A 10,314-nucleotide genomic window follows, 5' to 3' on the forward strand; every position below is an offset into this window, starting at 1 on the left:
GCCCCGCCCCGAATCCGTTTATTTCCTTTCGTTTACTGCCCCATTCGGGGCGAATCGGGGCGGGAGCTCCACCACCCCGGATCCATTTGCATCCCTATCCAACGGTCACCCATGAAAGAAAAAAAAAAAAATTGTCCGGTATTTTTAGAGAGAGAGAGAGCAGTAGAGGAAGTGGAAGGGCGGCCGTCGGATGGGCCACATGGCGTCCATCCGCATCGTCTCCGGTGCCCATAAAATTTTTGTCCGCTTTATTGAAAGATGAGTAGAAACATTCAAACCAGTGAAAAACATAAAAAGTTGGGCATTTACTTATGACTATTTTTTTAAATTTTTAATTTATCTTAAAATTAGCAAATTAATATTATAAATATCAAATTTCATAAATAAATTATAGGGGTTTGAAGAGATCTGAAGAAATATTTGAAAATTAATAAAGTTACTTTGGTCAACCAGAATATATAAGATATTTTTAAGACTGCGAAGGGTATATATTAGATATTTCTTAAAACTCTATATGTATATCAAATATTATATTATTTTATTATTCTTTTTTTTTGCTAATTTGTATATTTTTTTATTCTCAAATTTTGAGAAATTTGATACTTTGATTCTTAAATTTTAATTTATTATAAATTACAGCTTGAATTTTTTAAATTATTGTAATCATGTCCAACGGCATATTTAGCTGGCTAAATAATGATATATTGCAAATTAGTACAGATGCTATTGCATTATAATTAATTGTGTGGTAATTACTAATATGATGCATCATTGCCACATTAGCATAATATTAGTATTTAGATAATTAAATTGAATCGTTAAATTTAATTGCAATAACTGAAAAAGTTCCAATCAGAAATTGCGACAAAGTATAGTTCGAGAACTCCAATATCACATACCGTAAAGATTGAGGATCGAAAGTGCAATTTAGCTTATTTTGTTTGGACCAATACTATCAATATATTTTAAAGTGAAGTGTATATCTTACATTCTTTGTCATATTCTTTTTTTTTATATTATTTCTCGCTACTAGGGTGAGAATTTGTAGTTTTTTTTTTTTTTTTAACAAAATATCAAGCTAGCAGAATCTCAGTTGATTTTTGCAACCACCAGAGCCATAAATTGTTTTTAGGGAAAACTTCAAAAACCCCCCCGTGGTTTCGTGCGTTCTCACTTTAGTACCCTGTGGTTTAAAACGTATCAATTTGCCCCCATGTGGTTTCGTTTTTCTCTTTTTGTTATTAATTTTATTATTATTTTTTTCTTAAATCAGTGACAAAGTTAAAATTAAAGAATACTAAAGTGAATATTCGATAAATATAGATGGTTATCTGAAATTTTTTGTATATAATTTAACGAAATGTTAACGGAAAAACTTTCGAAAAGATAAAAATGAAACCACAGGGAGACAAATTGATACGTTTTAAACCACAAGGTAGTAAAGTGAGAATACATGAAACCACAGGGGGGTTTTGAAGTTTTCCCTTGTTTTTATTCACAAAAGAAGAGCACAGACGGAACAGAACAACTAATATCTCCGTATGTTCACACCAACATAATTAATTAGCATAGAAGAATCTGGAAACATGCGCCAAAAAAAAGAAACCAGGCTCTTTCAGAAGAGAAAGCCTACTTATATCACACTTACACCGTATCATCAATAATAAATTAATCATATATCTTTATTTAAAAAATATATAATAAAAATATTTTTTTATAGTCATGATGGGAGAAATAAATATAAAGAAAACTATTTGATTGTTGGGACGTCATGTCACTAATATAACTGGTGCATTCTAAAATTTTTTTTCTGAGAGAGAGAGAGAAAATATTGTCTTACTCTTTCTCCTCGTTGCTCTCAACATCCACCCACCCCTCAATTTTTAAAAAAAAATATAATAATTATAATTATGATGGGACGGATGAAATTAAGAAAAATAATTTTATGATTGAAAACGTCATGTCAATAATATAACTGGTGCATTCTAAATTTTTTTTTAATAAATAAGCATGCGAGCAAGTAAAAGAGTGGAAATTCTCTTGCTCCAATCTCTCCTTTATCTCTTCCACGAGTGGGCAGAAGACCAAAGACCAAAACAAAAACGGAAAAGTAAAACCTTTCCCCACTTTGGCCAACAAGAAAAAGGCTGCGGCAGAAGGCGAGAAAGAGAGCGTCGCGGCGAAAAGGATGTGAAGGATGGAGAAAAGAAGAAAAAAAATAAAAAAATAAAAAATGAAATTGCATTTTTTATTTGACGCTCTTTTTTTCATTACCGTCCATCTTAAAAATACTTCAACTCTTTCATACTTAATCATCTTTACTTCTTAAGAAATTTATTCATATTATACCTTCAAGTAAATAGAGCTTATTACTATTCCCGACGGTATAACAGCCGAATCAACAATCGGTTCTATTAAACCGACCGTCCCTAGAGTAAGTGGCAAAGGGCTTAGTGGTTGATACCTGAGACCCAAGTTCGAATCCTAGTTGATTCACATTTCCAGCTAAATTTATTTCTAAATGAAATAAACGAAGTGGGTAGCGTGCTACCTATCTCTCAAAAAAAAAAAAAAAAAAAAACAATCGGTTCTATTAAATATGACCTAAACTACTTAAACTTACAAAAATAAAATAAAATTCATGATTTTGCGATATCGTTACCTGTGATCAAGTAGTGTCAAACTCATCTTAGAAGTCTTTAAAAACTGACAATTTTAGACTAATAATATTGAAAAATTATAAAAACTAAAACTTAAAAACTTAAGTACCCTAAATCTTATTTAGCAGTATCAATATTATATTCTGATGTTCTCTTATCATCGAAAATGACACACAAGCAAACAACCTTCTTTATTTTTAGAAGCATTCGAGCCTAGCTCATTATTTATTACAGTAATTAAGTGAGCTTTCATTGGCCAACACAACTAACAGAGTGACTTTGCAATCTCTCTCTCTCTCTCTCTCTCCCCCCAATAATTGAATCAAATCTCACCATCCCAAAGCTCCTTGAGGGATTTGTAAGGCCCACTAGGGGAGACAAAGTCCAATCCTTGATATCCTTTGCACTGTGGGATTTGGCTAATTTTGTGGTTATCCTCTTCACTCAATTCCCAGCCAAGTATGTCCAAGTTCTCCATCATCCTCTTCTCATTGAAGCTCTTCACCAGCACAACATCTCCTTGTTCATACACCCACCTTAGACATATCTGAATGAAAAATAATAATGCTTCTTCACATGTACACACATATATATATATATAATAGGGGCAATTTCATCACTGCCCCTCTCAAATATGTAAAAATCATAAATACTCCTGTAAAGTTGAAAATATCATATATATACCCCTTCAAATGTAAAATTTTTTCACAATTACCCTTCCTTCCAACGGTCGTTACTGTAACTATGGTTAAAGTTTGGTTAAATAAAGGTTGAGTTACAAAATGACTAAGTTACCCTTAAAAAGCTTTGGTATTGTTTGGACAGCAAATAATTAAGGGGCAATTTCATAAGTACCTCTCTAAATTTTAAAAATAACATATCTAGTACTAATTATTAGTGGGTAAAAAATAAAGAAACACCTCACCTATAGATCATTTTGAACTAGACCCCTTTAAGTTTTATTTTTTAACATTAAGAGCCTTTGAACTATCAGTTTTTTTTTATTTGGACTTAGTTAAAAGTTTTTTAATTGAGATCCCTCACATGAATTTGATAAAATTTTTAATTTTGTTGGGAAAAAACACTCAATTGCTAAAATTTAAAAAAAAAAAAACACTTAGGTTGAGAGGGCATATATATAGAGAGTTTTGTAATAATACTATCGGTAGTAAAGCTCGGTTTACTACGATTTATTTTCAATGATAGAACTTCCAAATTGACAATCGGCACTATTAAATATGATCTAAACTATTTAAACTATTTGAATATTAAATTTCACGTTTTTCGAGTTGGGATCACGTCGAAATGGACTATAGGTGAGAGGGTTTTCATAAAATTTTACTTTATTGTTAACAATAAATTTTCAATTAAAAATTTTTTGTTTGAGCATATCATATAAGTACTACTCTAATATCAAGAATTTTGATATCAAAATATTTTTAGCGTGAGAAATGTGAGTTATTTTAATAAAATTTTAAAAAATAAATCTTTAAATAATTTATGTTGAATTCTACTATGGACAATTGCATTACAATTATATATAGTTTAAAAGTGAAAAATCATAATGAGATTTAGCTATCACACTTAATAAACTATAGATCTTTAATTATAAAATTTTAAAAACAATGTTAAATTATTATGTGATTCAAACGTTAAAAAATAATCATATAATTAATCTTAAAGATTACATGGTTAAATTGTTGCTAGGGGTAAAATTGGTATTTATAAAATATTGGATGACCTATTGACGGAAAGTTAACCTAAAGGGTATCTATGAATATTTTTTGTTTTAAGAGGGGTATTGATGTTATTTTCTAGTTTAGAGGGTTATTCATGAAAGTACGATCTTCCAGAGGGGTATTGATGAAATTATCCCTATATAATAGTTGTGTTGGAATATAATTAGTAGTATGATACTATTTATTTTGTGATCATTAGATGTCTTGAGTTGAGTGAGTGCACGTGGTTGATGCAACAGTAATGATCCAAGGATGAAAAAATAAATAGTATGTATTATTATTAATATTCTAATTGAACTCTCTCTCTTTATATATATAATAATGTCAAAAAAAACACAAGAAGTATAGAATGCCTAAAAACTGTATGGTAAATTTTTGTTAGCCATCCTTTATATAGCATTTTTAATTTACAAATTATAGGATTAAATTGTTTCATTGTTGTCTCATTGTAAAAACCTTTCGCTGAGTAAATAAAGTAAACAATGTTACAATTTACAAATTGCAGGATCAAATTGTTGAACCATGTGATCAACAACATTTTGTTATATATATAGTCCCCCTATTAAATTAGATGGAAATATAACATTGAAAGCAATTTCAAAGTTAATGGACAATGAGGCCCCCCAAAACAACAACATTGCAGGATATTTAAAAGAGGATTTCTCATCCATCTTAATAAATTGTGACTTGACATAAAGGCTAGGATTCAATTTAGAAAATTAATTAATAGTTGAGAATGGAAAGTTTGAGAACCATTGATGTGATTTACCCCACATCAATTGCATTCCCTTTTGACTAACTTTTTTTTTTTTTTGCTTCTATTTTTAATTATAAACACCTATTGAAGACCTATAGAAAAAAGTGATTCTAAAAGAAGTTAAAAGTTTACTGTAACATTTTTTAAACAATACTATTTAAATAGTACTTTATCAAATAACAATATCTTACTACTGAAAATTGAAATAGAGAAGGCACATCTCATCATTACCTGAGCCAGAGTCTTCCCCTTAGCCTCAGCAATCTCCATGAGAACAGCACATTCCATTACCCCATCACTCCCCCAAAGTGCACCTCTTGCTCCCAAAGGAGACCAAGCACATATTTGAATCCCCTTAGCCACACACAACTCCCTCAACTTCCTTTGTTGCCAAAGAGGATTCACTTCCACCTTAGACCAAAAACAAAGAAAAGAAAAAGAAAAGAATTCAATTCCATGATCAAAACTTGCGTACTCTTTTAGACATCAGAAATTAAATAGCAAGTGTGTAAGTTTCGTAGCATGAGGATGTGCTAAAAACTTGCTGATATAAATGTGTTATAATGCATACCATGCCGTACTATATAGATGTGTACTGATATGCTATGATATAAAATATTTATATTTTTTTATGCTAATATATTTTAATTATTTATGTATATTCTTATTTAATGTTTGGTACTTTATTGTGATAATTACTTGTAATTTTTTTAAAAAAAAGATAATTTTAAACTATACCATTAGAATGGAGATTTAATCATGCCAAAATTTTGTCATGATACGACATATTTGACATGACATGTGACATGTTTGACTATGCTTTTCTTGATAAGTACTTAAATTTAAAATTTAAAATTTTTTTATTTTAAATTTCAACTTCTAAAATCTAAATTTTTAAATTCTAAATTTTTTATTTTAAATTTTAAATTTTAAATTCCAAATTTCAACTTTTAAACTTATAATATCAGATTTCAAATTTTAAACTTTGACATTTTAAAGTTTTGAATTTAAAATTTTAAAATTACAAATTCTTTTCAATTTTATAATTTTAAATTGTGGATTTCATAATTTAAATTTTAAGTTTTGGATTTCAAAATTTTAACTTTAAATTGTAAACATTCAATATCAATAATTTCAAATTTTTAAAATTTAAAATTTAAAATTTAAATTTATGTTTTCTATTCCAAATTTTATATTTCAAATTTTAAAATTAAAATTTATAATTTATAATTTATAATTTCTAATTTATAATTTCAATGTTTGGAATTTTAGTTTTTAATTTTAATTAATTTTTAAATGTCAATTAGCAGAAATCCAATAGAATTGTATCAATGTACTATCCAAACCATCTAAAAATCGAAGCCTTGTAATTTTCTAAAGACAAAATTTTCTATTTCACCTATGCCAAATCCACATAATACAAACTCCATAAAGTTTTATAACTGTGCATACAAACAGGGTCTTAACTCTTAATTAACAAATATATCATTCCCAAAAAAATTATACTTTAGACTGATAAATCAGATATATTGCAGAAAAAAACATATTCTCTATGTGTCACTTAAAAATTTAGGAAAACTTCAAATACCACCTATGTGGTTTCACACTTTCTCACTTTAGTACTATGTGGTTAAAGCGTATCAATTTAATGCCTTGTGGTTTCATTTTTATCTTTTTATTATCGATTTTACTAATTTTTTTATTAAATTAGTGACAAAGTTAAAACTAAAGGGTACTAAAATAAATATTCGATAAATCTATGTGGGTGTATCTAGGGATGTAATGTGTGCCGGCCGGCAGGCACGATCCACATTTTTCGGGCCGAAATGGGCTGCGGGCCAGCCCGGAACAGTCCGACCCCAAAATCGGGTCATGTCGTGCCGGGCCAAAGTTCTTGGAACCCGGCCCAGCACGGCCCCCCGGCCCAGACTGCACGGGCCGTGCCGGGCTTTGGGCCTGTTCTTTTTTATTTTATTTATTTTATTTAAAAATATTTAAATTTTTTTAAAAATAAAAATATTAATATTAATTTTTTAAAAAATAATATATCAGTAAAAAAATTAAAAATTAAAAATATATTTATAAAAATATTAAAAATTTAAATTATTTTAAAATTTTAAATATTTTTGACCAAAATACTCTCCCAACAGTCAAATTTTTGACTGTTGAGAAGGGCAATTTAGTCCAAGCCCAACTCTCAAAGCCACGGCCCAACTCTTTGACTCTTGGGAGTCCCAAAGCAACAGCCCAACCTCCGCCCGGCTCGAGAGGGCGTGGCCACACGGACCGGGCCGTGCCGTGCCGGGCCGGGCTTGGATACCCTTTAGGCCCCAGGCCTATGTCGTGCCCGGCCATCAGGCCGTAGAAGCAAGGCCCAGCATGGCCCGATTTAACTGGTCGGGCCGGGCCGACACGGCACGCTACAGTACTCATGCCGTGCGTGGCCCGACCCACTGTCGTGCCGGGCCGGGCGAGCCGTGGGCCGCCCGGCCCGTTTTACATCCCTAGGTGTATCTGAAGTTTTTTGTATATGATTTAACAAAATATTAACGGAAAAGCTAATGAAAAAAAAAATAAAACCACAGGATAGTAACTTGATACACTTTAAATCAGATGGCACTAAAGTGAGAACGTGCAAAACCACAGGAATGGCATTTGAAGTTTGTCCTAAAAATTAATTAAAGAATTAGAAACAAGAAATTGACCTGATTAACAGCAGGGGGAATTTGTGCAGAGGAGAGCAATGCTTGGAGCTTCTTGGAAGAGAAATTGCTCACTCCAATGGCTTTTGTTAAGCCCAATCTCAAGCACTCCTCCATTGCCTCCCACACGGATTTCATGTCGAAGGGCTCGATCTCATCCTTGGGAAATGGGAACTCATACTTTCCCGGCTTAACCGTCATGGGCCAGTGAATGAGGTAGAGATCAATGTACTCCATTTGAAGGTTCCTGTAAATAATAATAATAATAATAATAATAATAAGATAAAAATATATAAAATTTATCTGAGCTTGAAGTCACCGTCTAAAATGTTATAGTCGGATTAAAAGGTACAGTCTTATTGTATTTTACATAGATGAGTATTCCAAATTTTAGAAATGTCACATTAATTTCTTCCACCTTTAAACTATGACATTTTCGTTAGACTCAAGCACACTCTCAGGTACCGTACAATATGAGACTCGACTCTCTAGTCCTTATCTGCTGTATGATCCTATCTCAGCGGAGACTGATATCACTTTTTCAGGCTGGTGATTGATTCTGATGCCATACGCTCTACTTCCCAATGAGTCACACAAATTCTAGAACTGTTCTAACTCTAGCACGTTTAATCCTTTTAATCTTTCGGATCTAAATGCCGTCCAAAATATTATAGCCGAATTAATAAGTTTATTCTAAATCCTGGAAGGTATCACAACTTACAAACTCCTTTTGTTTTATGTGGTATATATTGTTTGTCGGATACCTAACATGCACATGAGTGAGAGACTTACATACAGGGATATAAAACGGGTCAAGCGGTCTGTAGGCCGCCCGGCACAGCCTTGTGCCAGGCTGCAGCACGGCACGGGTGCTGTAGCATCCGTGTTGGCTCGGCTTGAAATTATGGATCGTGCTGGGCCTCTTCCTTTAGACTCGATGGCCCAACACAGCCCGGCCCGAAATTGATCTGGACCGTCGAGAGGCTTGCAGCCTAGACCCCAAAGCAAAGGTAACTTATCGGGCCTTGGGGTCTGAGCTCTCCTCCTGTTGCAGATCTTGGGAGGAGTAATTTTGGTCCAATAGACCAAATAATTTTGGTTCATTGGACCGAGATCTCCCTCTTAACTTTTAAATTTTTTATCAATAATATTAATTTAAATAAAAATAATTTTTATATTTTTTAAAAAAATAAAAAATAAAATTTTTAAATGGTCAGCATGGAGCATGGCCCGAGACGTACTTGTGAGCAAGAGACTTGGAATATAGCTCCGGCCCAACAAGGCCCATCTCGGATTTGAAGCCAGAACGGCTCCTAGTCCGTTTCGACCTGACTAATGTGGACAAAATGTTTGTGAGCGAGAGTGTTAAAACTAATTCTGAACAATTTTTTGGATAATAATTAACTACAAGTACTAAGAAACAGCATCCATGACCAAAGTTCTAAGGAGAATTTAAGTAATTAGTTAATCCTCTCTCTCACATGATTCATGCTCTCGTATCATATTAAATTATATAAAAATAATTTTTTAATATTTGGGTAAACTTCAATTTGCCTCCATGTGGTTTAGTGTAATTTTACTTTATTATCCTGTATTTTTAAAGCTACACTTAATTACTCTATAATTTTATTTTTATTTCATCAAAAGAATTTGCTGCCAAATAGAGTAGCAAAGTAAAAATTTTTTAAAACCACAGAATGATACTCTGTTTAATAATAGATCTATACGATAAAAATAAAATTATATAATAGTTAAGTACAATTTTTTCAGGGAGGGAGTGGCAAAGTGAGAAAAAACTAAACCATAGGAGAGTAATTTAAAGTTTTCCTTTAACAACCTTACATTCAATGAAACTGCTCACTCTAATATATCTTGAATGGTTAAAATTAATCATAGAAGAACACAAGGATGATATATTCTATTTACCCAAAAAAAAGAAAAAGAAAAAGAAAATGCTTTTTGTATACCCTTAAAAAAGGGTGTAGATCTTAATTACACCTTTATCCTAGGATTGATAAAAACTCAAATAGTTTTAGTAAAATTAAAAAAAAAAAAATTGATGTGATAAATAAAGTATTAATAGTCCTGGAATAAATTCGGTGTAAGCGGGGGTGGAGGATGTTATGATCTTACTGAAGAGTCTTTCTCAGCGCCGGCACGACGCGGTCGCAACGCGCGTCGCTGCACCACAGCTTGGAGGTGACGAAGAGCTCGTCCCGCGTACCGATGACCCCCGACCGGACGGCCTCAGACACCGCCTCGCCAAGCGGCTCCTCGGACTGATACAATGCAGCAGTGTCGAAATGCCGGTACCCTAACTTGATGGCGTGCAATATCGCCGACTGCGTGGCCTCCGACGACACGAAAGGGTACGCCGCCGTGCCCATGCCGATGCGCGGCATCGCCTTTGACGAGGAGCCTGAGCTCAAACACACCTCTGGGATTCTTGTTTCCAT

General features: G+C 32.6%; 1 protein-coding gene across 1 annotated transcript; it reads right to left on the reverse strand.

The window, feature by feature from the left end:
• On the reverse strand, window positions 2,828-10,314 carry LOC109721726 (probable NAD(P)H-dependent oxidoreductase 1). Its single transcript, XM_020249479.1, has 4 exons — window positions 9,992-10,314; window positions 7,862-8,105; window positions 5,388-5,567; window positions 2,828-3,207 (listed from the first exon to the last, which is right to left on the reverse strand). The coding sequence occupies exons 1-4, from the start codon at window positions 10,312-10,314 to the stop codon at window positions 2,983-2,985; spliced, it is 972 nt and encodes a 323-aa protein (XP_020105068.1). The 3' UTR covers window positions 2,828-2,982.

The sequence above is a fragment of the Ananas comosus genome, linkage group 15 (genome assembly GCF_001540865.1).
Source record: "Ananas comosus cultivar F153 linkage group 15, ASM154086v1, whole genome shotgun sequence".
NCBI lineage: Eukaryota > Viridiplantae > Streptophyta > Magnoliopsida > Poales > Bromeliaceae > Ananas > Ananas comosus.

Coding starts and splice junctions, on each gene's coding strand:
- LOC109721726 (XM_020249479.1), bottom strand. CDS start 10,314: ATGGAAACAAGAATCCCAGAGGTGTGTTTGAGCTCAGGCTCCTCGTCA. Junction 8,106..9,991: donor GCGCTGAGAAAGACTCTTCA/GTAAGATCATAA, acceptor TATTATTTACAG/GAACCTTCAAATGGAGTACA. Junction 3,208..5,387: donor AGGGGAAGACTCTGGCTCAG/GTAATGATGAGA, acceptor TTTTTCATTCAG/ATATGTCTAAGGTGGGTGTA.